Raw genomic sequence first — 22,523 nt, 5'->3', positions numbered from 1 at the left:
TGCCAAGGATGGATATACTCTCTTATTGTGGTGTCTTATATTGCTGCATGGTTAGAGAAGTTCAACAAAGTCATCTTTACCATGTTGTATAAAAAATATATCCAATATAACTAAAAATGCTTCTTTTTGAATTTTTAATGTTACGTGTATAGAGTTATTTTACTGGTAAATCAGTTTTGATGCATATTCCTAAAATATTATTTTATTTGGTTAGGTCCATTGTAATGGTTTCCTTTTGTTTAAATAAATGTAACTTAAATTGCAAAGGGTGAAGAAATAACAATCTAATTTATATGCTTAAGTGTTAAGAAGTTCAAAAAATTGTTTTCATACATATAATAACTTATCTCCTCATACATTGCTCTTATAAAACAATTGTCTTATTAAAAGCCAATGTCTATTTATATAGTGATGGATGTGTAATGCAGTTACTTCATGTGATTTATTTAAGCAGTTGTCAAGTTCAGTCCTAAAGGTACCTGTAGGTTCAGGTTTTTGTTCTAACCAATTTTACAAAGAGTAAGTCATTTTGATCTCATTTAATGGTCTGTTTTTTTCCTTTTCTTATACTGCATATAAAAGAAGGCAGTAGTGTGAGAGTTACATTTACAAAAAAAAAAAATAGGAATAATTAAAACTTTTACCATAGGTTTAATTGCTTACCTCTCTTTTGTCATATTCTTGTTAATTCACCTTTTTTCCTGTGGAGTTTGCTCCATCAGTTGTATGCTACTTATTACAATTAACGAAGAATGGAATAAGCTTGGGACAATTGTCACAATATGCTGACAGACTTCACAGTGATGCTGAAATGTTTTTAAAACCAAGGTAGAAAAAATGTAAGTTATCTTAGAGTAACATACTTAAATGTTTGCTACATTCCAAGAAAACTTTGCACATCCAGTTTTGTATTTTTGGGATCGATACCAAAACAACAAAACTGGGAAATAATAGTTTATTATTAAGGGTAGGAGTCCAATTAGAAGATGAAGTTAGATGGGACAACAATTTGTAGCTACAAGGGGCCCCCAGGACTAAACTTCAGAAATAGTGATTTATTTGATAATGAATGTTGCAATGGTTAGCACTTCTGCCTTACAGCTGTATGTGCATGACCTGGCTCTTACTCTGTTTTCATCTTTTTCACTGTTATTGCATGGGTTCAACATTTTCATGTGTGTGTTTTCTGTATCCAGGTTTTCTTAAACACCAAAAGGTTAATTGACAAAGCTGAAAAGGATTATACAATAAACTGAATAGGCCACATACTGGATTAGCTTCCTGTCTAGATCTGATTTCTGTCTTGAGGCCAATGCTGTCAAATGTTTGAAAGAAATTCCTTGGAACATTGACATACAATATAATGCCAAGCAAAGTTTACTCTACTGTACCTTGATTATATTTATTTTATTAAGTAAGTTTTAAGTGCAAGTGTCTTTAAACGTGACTCAATAATAAATGCTTGGATCTGGTCTATGACCTCAATTTCTATATTAACCTCTGTACATTCTTACATATTTATAATAAAAACTTTAGATGTATTTATTAGCTGTTTAAATGACATGCTATGTGATGGACTGCCTTTCCATTTAGGGGTAATTCTTCCTGTATGAAAAATTCTGTCAGGGAAGGCTGCTGCTCCTTGTGGATGTTTAAATTACTACAGAAGTAAAACCACCTGGAAAAACTGAACTTATTTGTAAGCTTTAACTGGGCATTAAGAAGTAATAGCCTAAAGTTAATGGAATAGCCAAAGGGACTGTCATTGTAAGACAGCTGTCTCTGGTAGATGTTATCAACAGCAATTTTTCTTTACAAATAATGTATGGAGAATGGCCAAGGCAGTTGGTTGGTGAAAGCAATTTATCTGGTTGTTACCAAAGTTTTTGATGGGGCAAATGGTATCTGCCTGCCTGAACCTAGCTCGGCTAGTAATTTCTTCAAATATATTTATTTACTTTTGTAACAAATAAGTCTCTTCTTCTACTTCTTTCTTGTTTGTCCGGCCTTGTCACATGGTCCACTATTCTGCATATCGTTCTCCTCTTTGTTTGGCCACGTGCGTCTTCTGGGGAAGTGTTGACGTGCTTCATGTCTCCCTTTAGTTAGTCCTTCCAGTGTTTTTTCAATCTGTCACACAGCCTTTTGCCTTTGGGTTTGAGCTTCAGGACTGTTTTGACCATTGTTTGGTCATCACTACGGATCACATGGCAATACTATTGCAGGTGTGTGATTTGTACTACTCCCATGATCTTCCTACCATCTTCATTCAGATTCAGATAGTGTCCAGTGAAGCATCCACATTTCCTTCCTTCCTTCCTTTCCTGTCATCTTTCGTATTACAGCTTTGACCTTGTGCATAGTAGTTGGCGACATTGGTCCAGAGACTGGTTCTGAAATTGGTATCAGTAGATGCAGAAAATGCTGATTGCTTAGCTTTGAAAATAGTCACTCCAGTGCTATAGAATTGTGTTCAGATCTCACGGGATTTGCTCATCCTCATCTTTGATGTCTTTGACGATGTTGATATCTTGGGTCACACAGTGACGTGAATTTGCTAAGTGATAAATCTTGTTTGGGCCTCTTGGTGTATCCAAATGATTGTATTGTCTTGGTAGAGAGCATGTACCTCAGCACAGTCGAGGATTCACCAGCTGTCGTCATTTCAGTTTCACTTGCCTTGTGCATCATAAACATCATCTCTCCCTGATCTCAATTTGTAGATGGTCGCCCAGAGTAAATAACAGTGAATGTGTCAATACTTCCCCAGAATTTGTCTTTCTCATTGTCTGGGCAGCCCTTCTGAGGTGTGTGTTTGCCTTCACCGCAATCTCCACCCATTTCGCTACCACCTTGGATGCCTAATACATGCCAGTTTCAAGGCATGATCACTGCTAGGTATTTTGTGCCACCACCTTCTCTTTGATGGCCAATTGGACTTCTTTGTTCCACCACCAGGTTTACTTGTCAATGAAGTGCTTTGTGAGCTTACTTTTTCCAAATTTCTCAATGGCGGCACTGTGGATTTGGTTTACTGTATCGCTCCAGAGGGCTTTGACTGGTTTGTTGACAGTAATTGTGCTAAGATCGTTCACTATTTCATTTTAATATGGGGCAATATGTAGGCTAGTTGATCGTTATTCGATCTTTATGGAGAAAAGGCAATCGGATATTCAGTGTACCTTGAAAACACTGTTCCAAAACTTCTTGCTAACTACCACACCAGTTCCATTTCAGTTTAATTTCTGGCCATTGTACTAAAATTTGTATTTTTCTTCAATGTCCCTCTCTTTCCCTCCTGTACACTTTGTTTTCTGCAAACAGGCAATGTTGATGTGCCATCATTTCAGACCATCAGCCAGTTCTTGCCAGCTACCAGTGACAGTACCAAAATTGATGGTGGAGTGGTGAAGTTGTTGTTTTTTTTGGTACTGCTGTTGCAATTTTTGGATTAACTTCTTTTGCCAGCTTTGTCCATAAGCAGGTAGCCTTCACAATTTGTCCAGGCCACTCATGAAAGGGTAACATGCATAGCCTATGAGGTACACCCTAGCATTTACAGGTAACTTTTGAGATGATGTTACCATTGGTGCATTGCTGCACTTGCCGTAGGAAAATGCTGCCATTAATCAATGTCCCAAGGTCCCATGTTTCCAGTTGGCACCGGAAGGAGTTGGTGATGGGACTTTGCAGACCATAACAAATAAGTTTCTAAGGAGTATTAAATAACTGCCATTGCCATAAGAAAACTTCATCATCTTCAGCATCTAATCATCAATAGATGCACACACATATTACTGCCATTTATGCTTGGGAGAATGCTTCCTGGTTCCTTCATGAAGAAGGCACAATTGTCTGACACCCCCAAACCATTTTAAGGCAATTGTCTTTATGGAGATTAATTTGTCTTTTAATGAGACAGAAAATGTAACTTAAGTGGGGGCTAAATGTATAATTTCAATAATGCCAAGTTTCCATGTATTAATATCTTTACTGTGGGCAGTGCATTTAGAGGGCACATTTGTTTAACTAAGGCTTTAATATCTAAAGAACTCTTTCCAAGAAAGTGTGCATGCCCTGCTATAAATAAAAGAATAGACGATATTTAATGTTTAAGTATGTGTTTTTCACCAGTAGAACTAAAGGTTGATATTAAAAACAGACTTCCATATTGATACAAATGGCCGTCTTAAGATGAAGATAAACATAATATCCAAAAAAATAACCAAACCAAATTAATTCATTCAGACCACTTATTTCTCTCTTCAGCCATGGACTGAAACAACTGAAATATCATCATTCACAAAATGTAAGTAACAGAAACCTTAGTTCAAGTTGGCTTCTTGCCTTCTCAAGCTTATTCAAAACATTATCTTTTGTAAAGGCAGTTACGTTAGTGAATGAATGTTAACTGTTACTAGCGGAATGGGAGATGAAATGTGACAAATGCTAACCAAAAGGAAACGTGGAGCTGAAACAGTGGCCAAGCAAACAGCAACACTTCTTCCAAGCTTACACAAAATTAGCAACCAACGATGACCACAGAAGAAAACTTTAAAATGTATAAATGGCTGTAGAAATACAGCATGTGTATGTACTCTGTATATATGCATACATGTTTTGCATGCGCTTGTCATTATTTAGCTGTTAAAATATATTAGTCATCTGTGTTCATATAGTCATCTGTGTTCATATGTAAATCTGTGTAGCACTCTGAGTCTTTCAATTAAAACATGAGCTGAACATAAATGTACTGTTTTCATTAAGTTATGGATTTAATTTCAAGAATAACTTTTCTTTTTCCTGGTTATTTTTTTTAATACACTAGGGATCCATTCACCACGTTTCTGTTTTTACACTGCAGGTTTTTGAAAAAGTGAATCAGGTAAAATTCTATTTTTTATTTTTATAAATATCATTTAAATAAAGAACGTGATAATTCCCTGTTTACATACTAGCATAAGACTCTAGTGCAAACTGGCCATTTTCAGGAAGGGAAAGAGAAGTCTTTGCTCTATACAGGCAGGAGTGTCTGCGTGCCTAAGCATGTCTCACTACTTGAAAAGTAACATCTAGGTAAAGGAGGAATGTGTTGGAATCCTCCAGTACCGTACTGTAGTTTAAACTTGGTGCATGCTGTTTCTTTCAAACTCTTTAAGAACACCATGCCGTCTGATACATAAAGTGCCCTTACTTTGGAATCATTTCAATTTTGTTTAATACAAATGCAAAGAGTTCCTTAAAATAAAAGAAAAAACTGGATGGTGAAATGTTTTGAGACAGTAAACTGCAGTTTTTTTTTCGATTTACTGGTCTTCACAAATTCCAATGTGCTTAAGTCATTTATGCAATTTGACAATATAAAAATAAATGACTCATAGTTCCTCCAACAGCCTAAACACATGTTGTTAGAATGTCACTTGTTATGAGTAAATGCACTCTTATCAGTCTATAGCCCTGTATAGGACTGATTTCTGCTTTTTGTCTCTGTGTTCCAGGTACCTCAAAACTCTGCAACTCTTTGAAAAAGCTGATTGAAGGTAAACAAATTAACAAGTGCAGGTAATGAAAATAACAGAATTGTATTGATGTTTGATTTTATAAAATGTTTGTCTTGAGCAAATTGAGGGATAGTACAAATGCTTAGAGGTTAGTGCAGAGCCTGAATTACTACTCAATTGTTCCAAAGAAGAGCCTGTTATAGTAACTGGTGATTGTAAATAGTAGGGTGTAAATGAATGGGCTCTGCAAATAACCAGCAATCCAAGGCTGATTCCTTCATTGAAATCCAAACCTAGAGGACACTCTTCAATCTGCTGAGAACCTGTGGGTTCAGAAAATAATGGAATGAATAAGATGCTTTAAAACATTTTTACTTTCTTCTTCTTCTTCTTTTCCTCCTTTCTATTGTGTTCCCTCACATCTCATGAGGCATAGGCTCAGTTTCTTGGGTATGACACTGTCTGTGTTGAGCCTGCATGTTCCCCTAATGTATTTTTTTTTCTGACCTATCCCAAAGATGTGTTAGTTATATAAATGGTGATGCTTAATTTGTTCAGTTTTAATGAGTATGTATGTGAATATGTACAGTAATGGACTGACATGATATCTAATGTTACCAGCTAAGACTGCAGCCCTATCTCTATTAACTCAATTCTGAACTGATTCTTATTCCTTCTAAAACATGTGGAACAGAATACTTAAATAATTTAATTATAATATCCTTTACAGTTAATGTCTGACTTTATTATGATCTGTTTTGGCACAATAATGTAATATCTTCCAGTCATACAGTTTGTTACACAATAGGGGAAAACCACATGCTCACTTCCTTATACGGGAAAATACAAATAATTATTTAGGAACTAGACTGAGTAAAATTCTGCCTATAAGTAATAAGATTTGCCAAATGAAAATTTCTTCTTTATTTATCAAGAAAGGTTTGGACAATTTTATGAAGATGCGTGTAAATTAAATTCACTGTAAAACAGAAGATATTCTTCCATTTTATATTAAGGGAAACATTGAATATGTATGTTTATACTTGTTACAATTAATGTGAAATCATTCTTAAGGCTAAATTATGTTATTGAAAACTTTCTTTTAAATGAGATTCTGCTCCAGGAGTTACCTTTTTTAACCAGCATAGACATATGATAATTGGCTTAAATTGATATGGCTATGAAAACCCAACCAAATAAGGAATAGGTCTATAAAATGCAATACTACTTTTTGAATATTTTAAGTCAAATACGTAACAACAAAAGGCTTTCAGATAATTTTTTCTGCATAAATATTACAATATAAAGATGCAGGTTAAGTCTTTGAAGCTGGAATTAGGCATTGTACTTGTTTTCAGTCCTCACTAGAATTCTCAGATTCATCCCAGTCATCTGCACTTAGTAAATCATCTAAGCCTTGGTTAACTGGTACTCCAAATGCAAGATGCTCTGTGGTCCTGTTTTCAGTATCCATTACAACAGAGCGAGGAAGAATCACAACACAGGCAGCTAGGCCAGAAAGGTCATCTTCAAGGCATGTTCCATTTAACCAGATATCCTTTGCAGCATCATAAATATGAACATAATCCATTAGGTTGCAACGGTCATGAGAACGGCCACCTAGTACATAAATTTGATTGTCCAGAACAGCAATACCAGCTTCTCCATGCCCAGCAGGTAATGGGTTGACTGATGTCCATTCATTAGTGGCTGGATTGTAGCAAGCAACCTTAGAAAAGAAATTATTTAATTAAAGACAATTTGTGTACAAGCACTGACCACAAAAGCAATTTCATTTCACTTTCATTATGTATCTGCTTTAAAGAGAAAGCACTCATGTTACTGTTAAAAAATAAGACAGTGTTGTTGTTCAGACAAACAAACCAAGAGATGGCCTGGCCAAGTCTTAACAGTGCAAATGTTTTGTGCAAAACTAAAACAGACTAAGTAAGTAAGTAAGTAAATATATATATATATATATATATATATACACATATATACACACATATACATATACATATACATATACATATACATATATATATATATATATATATATATATATATATATATATATACACATATACATACACACACACACTTTGGTCTGAACACACACCAGAATGACTGTAAGGCAAGAAAATTAAAAAATAAAAGTTCTGACTTGGCTGTCACATTCACAGTGAAGCATTATGCAGACTTTTTGCTATTGGTATGAAGGAGCCCCAGTGGCATTTCTTGACACACTCCTGCTGTTTAATTTGATGGCTAAAGTACTCTGTTTTAGTGTGTCAGAGAAAAGATGTGCAGCATAGTTAATAATAATACTGAGTTTTGTTTTAATTCTCTTTAATCCCAAAGGCTAGTGTTTTATTTATATATCCCCTTTTTAAATGTAGATGTCATCCATTTAAAATGTTCTCTGTATTTCATGGAAGCAAAGATTTTTTTGGGGTTAGGGAAGTTAAAGTAAAATAAGGAAAGATTACCACCAGTACATCCTTGCGGGTGCCATAGTTGTCATTACTGCCACCAATGACATATAAACTGCCACCAAGCTCCGCCATGCCATGCCAGGCACGGCAGATTAAACTGTCAGCCTTGCTTTCCCATGTATCTGTCTGTGGGTCATAACAGATGGTCTCTTTCAGGTAGTGACATCCTCTACGTCCACATGTTATGTAAATCTTTCCTCCGGCTACAGTTCCAGCATGAGCGTACACCTAATTTGAGATGAGAAAAAAAAAATGTTATCTTCAAATTATATATTTTTTTCAGTATTAATTTCTTCATTGTTAACCTCTTTTCAGTGGAATGTATAGTTTTTGGACTGTGTTGTTAAATTATTTGATAAGTACTTTGCTTTACATTTTCCAAAATAATGGCTATACAGTAGCTGCATGACTTACAGTTGGGATTTTTTTTTTTTTTACAATGCAATGCATTGTATACTGTATATGCAATATATATATGCCTACTGGGGCAGGTGGGTATGCAGTGCATGTCCTAAAATATACATTGTAATTTTCCTTTTTTACTATTTTCTAAACGCTCCTAGGTTTGCTGCTGTTGCAATTATTTTTACTTAATACACTTTATGATTTTCAGCAGCAATTTATGTAGATTTCATTAACATTGTGTACCAGGGACCAGACATTAGCCTCTCCTCTCGTTCTTCACTGTTTTCTGCTACCTTTACAAAGCATATTAAGTTTTTTGAAAACCAATCATAGTACTCCTACTTTTTCCATTTTTATTAGCATGAGATTGAAATACAATGCAATTAACTTTAAGTAACAAGTATCATCTTCATTGGTGGCTCAAATCTGGTTCCACACTGTTCTAGGAACTGTTTGTTCAACTTGTCATTTTTATTTTACAGAGTCATAGGTCACCAGAGCATATTCTATCAGCATTAGGCAAATGGCAGAAACCAAACACAGCTGGGTAAGCTGTATATTCCATTGTACACAATCAAACAAGCTCAGTCTGGAAGTGCCAGTAAACCTCACAACACAAATATTTGGGATGAAGGTGTATTTAATTGGTATCTTTGCAACTTGCTTGTCATAATAATAATTACAATTAAAAGAACAATATTCCACTTTTCCTTAATTTATTTTTCCTTATTTTTATATTAAAGTCAGTAGAGAATTTTAAACTCAGTATATGCAAAAAATTATAGATTTCTTATACATTCTTAATTCTATTTCCATAATTTGACCTATAAATTGCAAGTGAATGTATAACAGTCCACTATCCACTAAAGCTACAAATCCATAGATTGTAAGCAAAATGCAGTAAGATCTCCTCTTGCCACCAAGAATAGCAAGACCACATTAGACATAACAATATAAGTACAGTGATGACCGTGCAGTTATGGACAGAAGGGATAATCATTCATCTTTGTTTAATGTTCACATCATGCATCATCACAGGGTACCTTAAAGAATAAGAAGGTCAATAAAGTTTGACATAAGCAAACTGATCACCACAATAAAATGAACTCTAGAAATACTCTTATCCATGCATGCACCCACAACTGGATTACTGTTGACCTATTTTTAACATCTTGTATGCACCATTGTTGCAATTTCTCAACAGCTTAAAAATTTTGTCTATAAGTGTTATCCTTAAAAAATAACATATTTTAGTTAAACATTTAATTTGCAATAATTATCTATTAGTTTTCAACTTGTCCAATTCACCAGCATTTCAAATTAACTTCCATGTGTATGTTAACTATTAACAATGGAGAGCTGAATTTCAGCTTTACATCATATTGTTGGTAAAATTATAACCTTTATATCAGTTTGTCAATTTGGTTTCCTAGCTATTACCAAAAACACATTTGAAAGAGCAACATGAAGGCACTCATTCATTTATTGAACCACTTAATCCATTTTTAGGGTCATGTAGAGGCAGAGTTTATCCCATAGGATTTGGTACAAGTCAGGAAACAACACAGAATGAGGCACCTCACCATTGCTTGTTTCATAAATACACATACTGTATTTGGTTGATTTAACTACAGCGAAACATATTATTGAAACAACATCTTCATTGTGCTGTGTTGTTTGGGCAAGCAATAGAGACATCATTTAAAACAGTAAAATACAAGAATGAAAGAAAACAACAATATTAATCTTCTGTAATGCATTTCCTCTTTATTCACAACAGTTCTTAAGGCTTAATTAACCTTACATTCCGGATTTTTTTCTCCCAGTCAACTGTTGTGTATAATAGTAGTAATGTTTTCAAATAGGCTGATTTAAATGCCAGTCAGGACTTTGAACGAAAAATGGGTCTTTGCAAGAGGACCTTTTCAGTGCTGACTGAAGCACTATCTGGCACACTGAAAGAGTTAGCATTGCTGGCAAAGGGCGACACAAAGATGTAATTATAGTTTCATAAAATACACTAATCAAGAACATGGAATTCTAGACAATAATAATTTGCATATGCCATTAACCCACTCTACCCACCATTATGTGCCACAGCAAAACAGAACAAGCTCTGACTTAACAAATGTTGTCACTAGAAGATGATGGTATACATTTGTATAACTGGAAGATATAAAAAAAAAAGTGCTGCCTTACGTAGTACCCACTAAAGCTGTCACAAACATTAGAAGAAAGTAGTTATAAGTTGACAGCCTGCTAACAACAATTATTTGATATGTTGTTCATCCAAACAGCACTAGCTTTTTTATTTGAAATCATCAACAACATTTTATATAAAGGAAGTGACCAAAATAAAAATGTGCAGTTATTTATGTTCACATAAAAGCACACCAATATCTAAACTAAGTAAAGTAAGTAAAAGTGCAGCATCGTCTGCAGTGGAGGACAGCAGAGCTGAGGAGAGGAAGGAGGATAAAGCAGCTACAGGAGTATCAGAATTGCAGGGAGATAAGGGAGGCATTTGCACAATCTGTGCCTTTATGACAGCAAGTCCTCCACACCAGTGGTTCTTAGAGGTGCAAAGAATCTGAGTGGACTATGCTACTTTACTTTATAAATCATTAGGGAATAATATATGCACATGCTTTGAAGGGTGCAAGAACAGTTGGTGTCTGGACAATTGTGGCATACCAGTATGAACAAAAATACAGGGCAAATTTGTGATGTCAGTACAATCTCAATTGCTTATCACTAATGCCAATGAGGAGCACTGTTTATTAAATTGGATTATGGCATAATAGACAACTGAGTCTGCAGTGCAACAGGAAAGATTCAACAGCCTAACACTGATGTCCCCTCAATGCGATACCATTCAATAACTGGATTTCACTTGAACCATAGAGGATTTTGCTGCAGCGAACAACAGGATGAAAACTTGTCAAAGCAGGAACATATCATTTGCTATAGTGTTATTTTGTGATGTGCATTCACCTAACATTTTGTGGATGTTGTGGTTTGACATGTCAGACAGTTGTAGGTCATTATGTAAACTGGTAGAAGTGATCTTGTTGCTCATATTGTGCTGGTGGAAATGGACTTTCACATCTTATTTCCTCAGTACTGTCGCCGATATCAAATACATGGTCCAAAATCCAGATTGGTGTTTTATTGGCCATATGTCCATGGCCCACAATATATTGTTACATTGCTATGTTAAAAACAATGTTGTGTGCATCAAGTTCAACACAGTGATTTGCAATTTGTGCTTAGAGTCACCATCTGAAGGTAAGATACAGAAATGTGGGGCTGTTTGTATTAACAGGAAAGTCATAGGGGCTCCAAAGGTTGCCTCAGCCTGGGGACCCCAAGTTACTTAATCTGGACTTCATGAAAACATCTGCACAGTGCATTCAGTGTAAGTACATGCATATAATAAAGAGAGGGTTATAAAAGAGTTGGAAAATCCTTCACTTTTTTGGGGGTAGAGAAGTGCTAGAACGATTCCTGATAGTGTTCAAACATTGTAATAACTTTGTCACTCCTCAAACCAGAATTTACTTTTATTATAATATATATATAAAAGAGATAACTTATAATGACTGTTGCTTTTGCCCAGTTTCATCTAAGAACCTGTTAACAGTGTTGTTATGCTGCCATCTACTTTCTAATGCAAGTAAATGGGGCAAACCCTTTTTTTAAAAAAAGAAAAATCTAATTGTCTCATTCTGTTATTTTAAGTGTTTATGCTATCACAGTCAAGGTTTATTAGCTGCAAATAATACATAAAGACATTATGTGAGAAAGAAAAGTATGTGTTAATGATTTTATCTTTCAATTAAGGGAAGAAAATTTTGTATTAAAGATCAGAACAAAATTTCAACCAGAAATACATACCTTTAGTTAGAAACTACAAACTCAAGTCAAAGATTTAACATATTTTTGGTTGGAAATGTTCCTCTATTGGGGGTCCTCGTCCAAAAGGCAAAGTCTTCTTGATACAGTTTTTACTTTCACTTTTATACAACTCGTATATCTTGTTTTGCTTTGTGAGCTTAGTGCTATTTCTAGAGATATACTCAGCTTTAAAATAGACTGCTTCATTATCGGTTTAAGATTTGACCAATGATCTTTCAGTCTCTCTTATTTGGGACTGAGGAATTTGCTGTTGGGGATGTACCTTTGTTCACTCGTAGACATCAGCAGTGGATGTCTATCAGATTTGTATGACCATACCTTATTCCAAAGAATCCAAATTAAATTGCCGCTCAATAATTAGGTGTTTGTTTAGCACATTTTACTTAAGGACAGTGCAGGTTACTTTCTTGCTGTAGCAGTAGCTATACAGTGATGGATAAATATCATAATTACATTCTGAATTTTCTTTCTATACTAAATGAACATGTGGTGAACTCACAAATTAAACACAGATGGCACCGCAGCCAGAAAGGTTACACAATCATAAAAAATAAAAGTTGTGCAAATCTAATTTGGACATCACTGTAAATGACATGAAAAAATAATCTGCACCTATATATTGTATGTATGGTGTGGGTTTACTTGTCTTTAAATTTACAGCATACCTCATTTTCTAAGGGTGCCACATATTCCCAGGTGTTTGTTTGAGGGCTATAGCGTTCTACCACTTTAAGTTCCTTACGATAATCTCGTCCGGCAATAGCATAGAGGTAATCTCCAGCGGCACATATACAGTGATCTGCATGTTGCTGTTGCAGAGACTGAATCTGAAACCAGCTGTTATGACGAGGATCATACCTGTGTCCACAAATGAAAAAGAAAAGAAATATAAAATAAGTATCATGGAGCTGTTTGGTTTAGACTGATGTCAATAAATATAATTAGATGCTAAACCAGATACTGAAATTATAATTAGATATGTAAAGGTCATCCATCCATCCATTTTCAAACTTCCTTAATCTAGTTCAGAGCCATCTAAAATTGCAAGATTCTAAATATTTTAGTCCTAAATAATTGATAAATATATTTTAAAATATATTTAGTTAAATTATATATATATATATATATATATATATACACACATATGGCACTTGTATATGTAAGTATGTATATGCTTCGGGATCATTTTTATGACCCAAGAAAGAGAAACTCTAAATCCAGAATTAACTAGAGAGAGGTCAGGTCAGACAAAAAAAAAAAAACCACTGTCGTCAAATTGCATCAGAGACTTTACAGTGCCTTAGGCCCAGAGAATAACTCGTCCCTTGTCACCTATGGGTAGGGTGTCAGCATAGCGTAATAGTTCCATCTTTTATAACATGAATTTGGGAGTTTAGCAAATACTAACTAATCTGTAACACTTGTTGGTTGACAACAGAAGGCCGCTCATTCATAGTCCTGTGTGTCTATCGTATTAAAAACTACTGAATTTGCTAGGTACACACTGGGCTCTGATATGCCAGCATATAAGGTATGAACCTAACGTGTGCTGTATGAGCAAGAAAATAAAACAAAACCATTACCTCCAACACCTTGACTCAGCCCGAAAGCCACTGGTGTTGTTGTCACCACCAATGAGATAGACAAAATTGTTCAGCACTGCAATGCCTTGATTAGACATCCGAGGTGCTCTAGTCGTAGTCAGGCTTGTCCATTCATTAGTGACTGGGTTGAGAAATTTTGCTTCATTGCTAATGGTATCCATCCGAGAGGAGTACATGCCTCCAAAACCCACAATGCATTTGAACTCTGAGCGCAGCTGCGTTTGAGGACTCTGTAGCACTGGCTGTAGCTCTTCCATTTCATGGTAGTGCAATGCTGACCATAGCATCTTGCGCAGAGGACAGTTATCCAATTTACTGTAAAGTCTTTTAAGTATGTGTTTTTCCATTAGAGTGAATCGAACAGTCTCTAGAAGTTTCAGTGAGTTCTGGGGGAAAAAAATATTACCCACACTATTTGAACTATTAATATTATACAGAAGAATGTTTGTGTCCATCAAACTTATTATCAGGTATCAGGTATAAATGAAATTAATTTCCAATTATTTTAAAAGCAAAAACCACCAATTACATTTTTCCAGAAATGCAGAGAAATTTTTAGAATCTTTAGACTTTCACTATTGTAATACTTTTCCATTTTTGCCATGAGGGTGTTACTGTGTATTTATGAGGCCAAATATTCCATACTGTGTAGTTGATACAACAATTGTGGCGATACATATTTGTTCTTGATCTAGTAACAAAACACCAATGTCTTTGTAAGATGAAAATACAATATCTTCTGGTGGATTTAAGGAAAATGTATCACATATATCAGACAATAAGATGATTGTCAGGGTCAATGTGGATTATAGTGATACTGCACTGTGAGAGAGAGAATCGGCATTGCATTTTCCCTCTTCTTGTTCTAAAGGCATTGTATGCTAATTACTAATTTTTTGCCTACCTTAAATCATGTGCCTCTCATAAATGTGTAAAGAATACTATCTTATTCTAAGTGACATATGATGTGTACGCTGAAACATCTCTACTAGAAGCATGAAGCCTTCAGCACTGTCACATTTCTATTCTGTATTACACAGTTTACACCAGTAATCTCTTGCCTAGAATTAGACTAGCGTTAGCAGAAGAAAGTGACCAAGACTGATAGAAGGGGAGACAAACGTGTGAAAAGAAGGCCTTGAAGGACAGACTGTTTGCCACATTTTGACATTAATATGTTTTCTTTGTTTATGCCTCCCATTTGCTTTTTTTGTAAAAAAAACAGCCTGTTTTTAAGACTTTCTGCTATAGATATATAGTATATAAACTCTCTCTTATACACACATATATATTATAAATATGTAGGTAATATATGTATTATATACAAGGTACTCTGTAAAATAAACACTACCTAGAAATGCTTAATGGAGACACATCATACTGTGCATCCGGAAAGTATTCACAGCGCATCACTTTTTCCACATTTTATTATGTTACCGCCTTATTCCAAAATGGATTAAATTCATTTTTTTCCTCAGAATTCTACACACAACACCCAATAATGACAATGTGAAAAAAGTTTACTTGAGATTTTTGCTAATTTATTAAAAATAAAAAAAATTGAGAAAGCACATGTACATAAGTATTCACAGCCTTTGTCATGAAGCTCAAAATTGAGCTCAGTTGCATCCTGATTCCCCTGATCATCCTTGAGATGTTTAATTGGAGTCCACCTGTGGTAAATTCAGTTGATGTGACATGATTTGGAAAGGCACACACCTGTCTATATAAGGTCCCACAGTTGACAGTTCATGTCAGAGCACAAACCAAGCATGAAGTCAAAGGAATTGTCTGTAGACCTCCGAGACAGGATTGACTCAAGGCACAAATCTGGTGAAGGTTACAGAAAGATTTCTGCCACTTTGAAGGTCCCAATGAGCACAGTGGCCTCCATCATCCGTAAGTGGCAGAAGTTGGAAACCACCAGGACTCTTCCTAGAGCTGACCAGCCATCTATACTGAGCGATCAGGGGAGAAGGGCCTTAATCAGGGAGGCGACCAAGAACCCGATGGTCACTGTCAGAGCTCCAGAGGTCCTCTGTGGAGAGAGGAGAACCTTCCAGAAGGACAACCATCTCTGCAGCAATCCACTAATCAGGTCTGTGTGGTAGTGTGGCCAGACGGAAGCCACTCCTTAGTAAACGGCACATGGCAGCCCGCCTGGAGTTTGCCAAAAGGCACCTGAAGGACTCTCAGACTACGAGAAACAAAATTCTCTGGTCTGATGAGGCAAAGATTGAACTCTTTGGTGTGAATGCCAGGCGTCACGTTTGGAAGAAATCAGGCACCACTCATCACCAGGCCAATACCATCCCTACAGTGAAGCATGGTGGTGGCAGCATCATGCTGTGGGGATGTTTTTCAGTGTCAAGAACTGGGAGACTAGTCAGGATAAAGGAAAAGATGACTGCAGCAATGTACAGAGACATCCTGGATGAAAACCTGCTCCAGAGCACTCTTGACCTCAGACTGGGGTGACGGTTCATCTTTCAGCAGGACAACAACCCTAAGCACACAGCCAAGATATCAAAGGAGTGGCTTCAGGACAACTCTGTGAATGTCCTTGAGTGGCCCAGCTAGAGCCTAGACTTGAATCCGATTGAACATCTCTGGAGAGATCTTAAAATGGCTGTGCACCGACGCTTCCCATCCAACCTGAGGAGCTTGAGAGGTGCTGCAAAGAGGAATGGGCGAAACTGGGCAAGGATAGGTGTGCCAAGCATGTGGCATCATATTCAAAAAGACTTGAGGCTGTAATTGCTGCCAAAGGTGCATCGGCAAAGTATTGAGCAAAGGCTGTGAATACTTATGTACATGTGATTTCTCAGTTTTTTTTATTTTTAATTAATTTGCAAAAACCTCAAGTAAACTTTTTTTCTGAGGAAAAAAATGAATTTAATCCATTTTGGAATAAGGCTGTAACATAACAAAATGTGGAAAAACTGATGCGCTGTGAATACTTTCCGGATGCACGGTATATAAACATTTTAATAGTGTAGTAATATGAATAAAGTGTAATGTTCACTTTTGTTCCTTTATTAAAGTTTACCTTCAATAAGTAATCTTTAAATCCACTGTTTTAATTTTGTTGCCTCCTGTTTCAGGAGTATCACAGTCAACACATGATTGAAAACAGAACAGACTGTAGATCCATGCCTTGTTAAAACTCATGCCCACATCCATTCACATGCACTTCAGGCTATTTAAGAGTTTCTAGTTAACATATACAATACATATTTTAAAAGAGGAAGGAAAGAATGGATGGGGAAACTAATGTAGATATGCTCCTTCTAGACAAGGATAAAATCAAAAATCAAATGCAGATTTCTGAGTCTGTAAATCAGCAATTTTAAAAACTGTCACCATGCTACTCATGGTAAACTTTTACGAAGTATAAAATTCATTCTTAACAAGTGATGCTTGTTAACAATATAAATTGTTGGCTCTCTAGATATTTGCATTTGTTTTTCTGCCTGCAGTTTTCAGACACTATCAAAAATTATTCCACCAACCTTTAGAGACACCTGGTTGTTCTCCACTTGCTCAGGTGTGTAATAGTAATGGAGACATGCCTCATACACTTCATTTTCTGAGCTGACCTCCAACTTGTTACTAGACAGAAGAGTATAGACCTTATCAAAAGGCAGCTGGCGGTAGACTGGAGTTCTAGAAAATGTCAATAAATTCTTGAAGATGTAAGCATCGACTTTTTCACACAGCTGACTTAGTCCAAACATTTCAGCTAGCCTGTACACCTCCAGAATGTTTTCTTCATCCACCCAGAAAATCAAAAAATCACAACAGAAACTGATCACATCTTGCATCTGTAAAATAGAATATTCAAAGCAGAATGTAAAACTAAACTTTGCATTATAAAGAAGATACATGATATGTTGGGGAATCTTAAAAGATTATGTACTCATGAATTGTGATCAGCACAATAATTAGTTACTAAGTAGTATTTTTGGAATGTAAATATTGTAAAGCATTCTGTTTTATGTAGAAAGATTGAAACAACTCAATATTTTAAAGCCATCATCAAGAAACATCCCATAGTATGTGAATTTTCCCCTAATATGTTTTGTTCAGACTTGGTCATGTGAAGGCTTCAACAATGATAGACTTTCATTTTAACAAACAGTTTAATCAGAATATTTAAGTCACACTCATTCTTTAAGCAATCTTCTTTGGTACTATTTCAGTTCTAAATGGATGCTTTCATCATTAGTAGAAAGCACTCAGAGGGGACATTCTAATTATATTTTTTTGTATTTCTAAATAAAAAGCAATTTTCTCCTCTTTTTTTTTTCTTCCTGTATTTATGAGCTTTTCAGTTGATTAAGGATTGTGAGTCCAGAAACATTTCACTAGAGCCTAATTTTGGCCACTTAGAGTTGCGGTGTTATTTTTTTTGGTTATGGCCCAGAGGTTGTTCCAATAGTTGTGGATGTAGAATGACTGATAAATCAAGGATCAGGGACTGTGCTCATGTTATGTCACCATCACAGTCCAGTGCAACATTTTAAAATTCTGCTTTGGTTCACTGAACCAGTGAATGTGAACCAAAGTTGCTTATATGCCTCCATTTTGCACATCTGCTCATTCCTTACCTAAAGAGAACAAGCCATCATTTTTCAAGAAAGGAGCAAGATCTTGGATTTGTAGTAATGACTGCAGATTAACCAGTTTATACATCCTTTTATATTAGCATGCAGTACTGTAGAGTCTACCTGAAGTTGTAAAAAAACAAATCTTGCTGCACATTTGCATTCTTACTGCTTTTAAATGCTACATTATCAGACACAAAGATTCTACATAAAATACAGGTTACTAATATTTGTCAAACTAAATCCAGTTTGTGGTGGTGACTTCTACTGAGGAATCTTCATTATATATATATATATATATATATATATATATATATATATATATATATATATATATATATATATATATATATATATATATATATATAAAACATTGACAGGCTGGTCATACTGTATGTTAGGAGCTTCTGCAATTACCTGAAGAAGGCAGGCAGCAGAAAGGATATCTTGAACATTGTCCACGCTGAGTTCAAGCTCAGAAGTGTAAATGAAGTCCACAATTGTGCACATAGCCTTATAGGAGACTCCGTGGACCTGGACTTCATTCTCTTGCATTTCACGCAAGCCACCAGCAAACATACCACTGCATGTAGGAAAGAAGCACTTGTAAATTATCTGCACACAATGTTCTCAGCTCAAGAAGTGTTTCCCTCTCACAAACTAAAACGCCCATGATTTATTTAAATAATCCAATTATTTTTTAAGAGCAGTATTGCAAGATCAACATTTCTATACATTTTAAGTATAGTTAGACATTATAGAAAAATAAATTACCGAAAGTAATCACAAGATGCAGCTAGGAGTATGCGGTGCGCCTCAATAGGCTTTCCTTCCACGAAGAGCACAACATCAAAAAGGACACCACTACTACGCAGAGCCACCAAGCCTTGGAGCAGGTTCTGGGAGTGTGAACTGCTACGATATTTGTGTCTACCACTTTCTTCGGACTTCCTTTGTCCGAAATTAGTGGTCTTGCTTCTCACTTCCAACTTTCCATCTTCTGCCATTGCTGTGACAATATTCACTCTGTTTTTCTAATAATCTTCTCCACAGCAAGAAAACAATGACATGACAGAATAGGCCCCATAGGACATAAAAGTAGGAAAAACATCAAAATGGCTAGTAAAAGAGTAATTATAATGTAGCCTGATTGCTGCTATAAATGGTGCATCTAGTTTCAATTTATTTTTTGGCATGGGCCAGAATAAGGAGCCATTAGACATTGAAGAAAAAAGAGAATCTATAAGGTTTTTTTTTTTTTTTTAATTCCTGGGTAGCAAAGTCATACTGCAGATGCTGTCAACCATTCCCCAGCCCCAATTGCACTAAGACTCCAGTTTATGTTTTAGAATTTGCTGGCCTTTGGATACAGTTTGCATATTCACAAAAATCTTCCTACAGTTCTCAGTCACAGTATTTATTGGACTGTATAGTTATGCGTGATTGTACCCTTTGGACCTGCATCCCATTCAAGGTTGGTTCTTGATTGATATCGGCTGGCATGAACTCTGGCATACTTCGACTCTGTAATGAAAGAAGATTACTTCAAAAATGTTAGACATGCATATAATTTCTATTATATAGTATCTTACTGTGCACAGTTTGGTATAAAAGACATAGGTAAAAAAAAATAGGCCAAAATTAATAAATCGGAAGAAACCGGTTGCAAATCTCTGAAATTAAATTTTAGTTAATGAGCAGACAATTGCTAATACAAGAAGAAAATGATTCGCGCATGTGCAGTAAACCTAAGTTTAGCCTCGTCGGAAATACTATTGCTTATTCTGAAAGGTGCTGTAGAAAAACAAACGGATATCGCGTAATTGTCCTAAACGCTAAGATGTAATCATACTGGATGTAGGAAATCGTGTAAATTAGAAACCCAAGAGACACTAAGTGGTCTGAGTTTCTAATCTGCTGTGATGGCCTTACAGTTCTTACCATTTAGAAAACTAAAACAGGATTTTTAAAGTTTACCTTCATTTATAATTGACTTACCCACATATATCACCAGAGTCGTAGCGAGTCCACAGACTTTTAAGTTGAACAATAATCGATGAAGTGACTAGCTGATATCGAGCAAAATAATGATATCTTTCGAGAAATGCATATCCAACTCAAGGTCGAATGTTACTTGAGGTTCCAACAACCACGGATTGGCCAACTAGTACACTACTGCTAAAGTGCGTAGTCAATTTGAATAGGTTACATTAGAAGCACTAAACGTCATATGGTATGAAATTCCTACTCACGCTTTATAAATCCGTCGGTCTTTTTTCTATATAGCGTCATCAATATTCCGGGAATTAAGTTTTGGTGATACTAGTATCGCTAGATATTGTATCACTCGATACTGATAGAAGCCGAACACCGTTGACTAGTTTTAAATAGCAGGAAGAGGGATCAGAAAAAAACGAGGCTCCGTGGTAATGATGATGTAATAACTGCAGTAATAATTTGACCAATGCATTATGACAGTGGTGCACTCACCAATAAGGAAGTCAAGACTGGCTGCCGATAGTGATTGCCGAAAAGTCTGATTAACCTGCAAGTGTCACACATACGCGGTTTGTTATGTTTACATTCGCCTTTCACATTCCAGCACAACCAATCAAACCCCGTATTGGAAGACGTCACGTCCGGTCTGGAGTTCTCTAATGCTGCTGGTTTGCAGGAAAGCGCTGCTTCCTGCCCACCTCTAGATCTGTTTGATTTTTGAAATATTGTTTATTTAGACAGACAGCGACATCACTGAAGTTTCCCCCCACCGTTCTGCCAAAAGAAGCTAGCTATACCATTATCCGCTCCTCTGATATCCATGACCGTACACAAGGCGTTTTGGATCAGTGAGGAGTGTCAGGATAGTGCTAGAAATAGAAGTGAAAGTAGTGTTGGACATATCTGGGCATACCTCTGGGCAACGTGCACTGAATCCGCAAGTGCTGGACCCGTTAACTGACCAGTGAAATGCGTGCGACCATTCCAGACTAGTTAAGTGATCCAGGATAATGCTCTAGCTGGAACCATGACACTAATCGGAACTTTCTTGCCCCATTTACAATCAGCATTGACAAGAGAACTAATCATAATGGAGCTAATGAGCTACTTCTTTGGACCCATTCATAAATTGTTTGAAATGGATTGCAACCACATTTAACAATCGTGTAAATGTAAAATGTGTTTGTATCTGCATACAACAAAACACGTAAGCAGAAGCTGATTTAAATTTTGCGTAGGGAAAGAACATCAATCCGGATGATGTAATCCGGTTGAACGATACCCGGTTACTATATCCGGATTCAATCCAGACAGAAAACGCATGATAATTCCTGTTAAAGACAAGACCTGCATTTCCCATGCCTGACTGTACTACAAATTTTAAATGACTCGAATTTTTTACTGAAGCTCTTCGCATGCGGAAAATCTGCTCCCTAATTAATATGGTCATTATTTTTTGTCAGTCAGTCATTCATTGTCCAGCCCGTTATGTATGTGAGCTAAATGCATCACCCCATGCAAGTAATACTATACTTGTCCTAGTGTGTATATAAACACAGGGAACTCCAGTTTCTGTATTACATCTTGCCTGAAGAAGGGGCCTGAGCTGCCTTGAAAGCTTGCATATTGTAATCTTTTTAGTTAGCTAATAAAAGGTGTCATTTTGCTCGACTTTTCTCCCCATGCAAGTAAGAATTTGTATCTATGTACATAACAGTGATACGCCAGTAAAGTATAAACCTAGAATAGTAAAAGAAAAAAAAGCTTGCTTATATATGGTATAGGTATTAGTAGAATCTAGAAGAAAACTGAGGACAGATTTTTAAGGTGGTTTATAAATAAACTCTTATTTTAGTTGTTTTTACAATTGATTTACATAATGGAAATGATTCTGAAATGTGGAATTAGTTTTACTTACTTTCAAGCAGAGTATAAAGACAGTATAAATCATTGTTATCCCCGTTGATATAAACTAAAATGAAACATACCATTAAT

General features: G+C 35.9%; 1 protein-coding gene and 1 long non-coding RNA gene across 5 annotated transcripts in view; one reads left to right on the top strand and one right to left on the bottom strand.

The window, feature by feature from the left end:
* The window catches only part of LOC120540923, a 34,620-nt gene extending 28,490 nt beyond the window's left edge, over positions 1 to 6,130 (top strand). Inside the window, exons 3-5 of one of the 2 annotated variants that reach the window (XR_005635899.1) lie at positions 4,270 to 4,309; positions 4,865 to 4,885; positions 5,499 to 6,130. This is a non-coding gene — a long non-coding RNA (uncharacterized LOC120540923). Of the gene's footprint in view, positions 1 to 4,269; positions 4,310 to 4,828; positions 4,886 to 5,498 lie in introns of both variants that reach the window. The other variant, XR_005635898.1, reaches the window with a different exon arrangement.
* Positions 6,131 to 6,224: 94 nt separating this feature from the next.
* On the bottom strand, positions 6,225 to 21,134 carry klhl22 (kelch-like family member 22). Of its 3 annotated transcripts, none has more exons than XM_039772101.1 (8): positions 21,021 to 21,134; positions 19,305 to 20,054; positions 18,948 to 19,113; positions 17,436 to 17,747; positions 13,903 to 14,309; positions 12,985 to 13,177; positions 7,991 to 8,224; positions 6,225 to 7,230 (listed from the first exon to the last, which is right to left on the bottom strand). In XM_039772101.1, the coding sequence occupies exons 2-8, from the start codon at positions 19,535 to 19,537 to the stop codon at positions 6,856 to 6,858; spliced, it is 1,920 nt and encodes a 639-aa protein (XP_039628035.1). In that variant the 5' UTR covers positions 19,538 to 20,054; positions 21,021 to 21,134; the 3' UTR covers positions 6,225 to 6,855. The 3 variants fall into 3 exon arrangements, with proteins under 3 accessions (XP_039628035.1, XP_039628036.1, XP_039628037.1); XM_039772102.1 differs by lacking the exon at positions 21,021 to 21,134 and adding an exon at positions 20,783 to 21,010; XM_039772103.1 differs by lacking the exon at positions 21,021 to 21,134 and adding an exon at positions 20,529 to 20,775.
* Positions 21,135 to 22,523: the final 1,389 nt, after the last annotated feature.

This window comes from Polypterus senegalus, chromosome 12, assembly GCF_016835505.1.
Source record: "Polypterus senegalus isolate Bchr_013 chromosome 12, ASM1683550v1, whole genome shotgun sequence".
Taxonomy (NCBI): domain Eukaryota; kingdom Metazoa; phylum Chordata; class Cladistia; order Polypteriformes; family Polypteridae; genus Polypterus; species Polypterus senegalus.
Note: the sequence above shows the minus strand (reverse complement) of the source record. Positions and strands in the feature narration are given on the sequence as shown.

Coding starts and splice junctions, on each gene's coding strand:
- klhl22 (XM_039772101.1), bottom strand. CDS start 19,537: ATGGCAGAAGATGGAAAGTTGGAAGTGAGAAGCAAGACCACTAATTTC. Junction 13,178..13,902: donor GCTGAGTCAAGGTGTTGGAG/GTAATGGTTTTG, acceptor TTGTGGACACAG/GTATGATCCTCGTCATAACA. Junction 7,231..7,990: donor CCCGCAAGGATGTACTGGTG/GTAATCTTTCCT, acceptor TTCTTTTCTAAG/GTTGCTTGCTACAATCCAGC.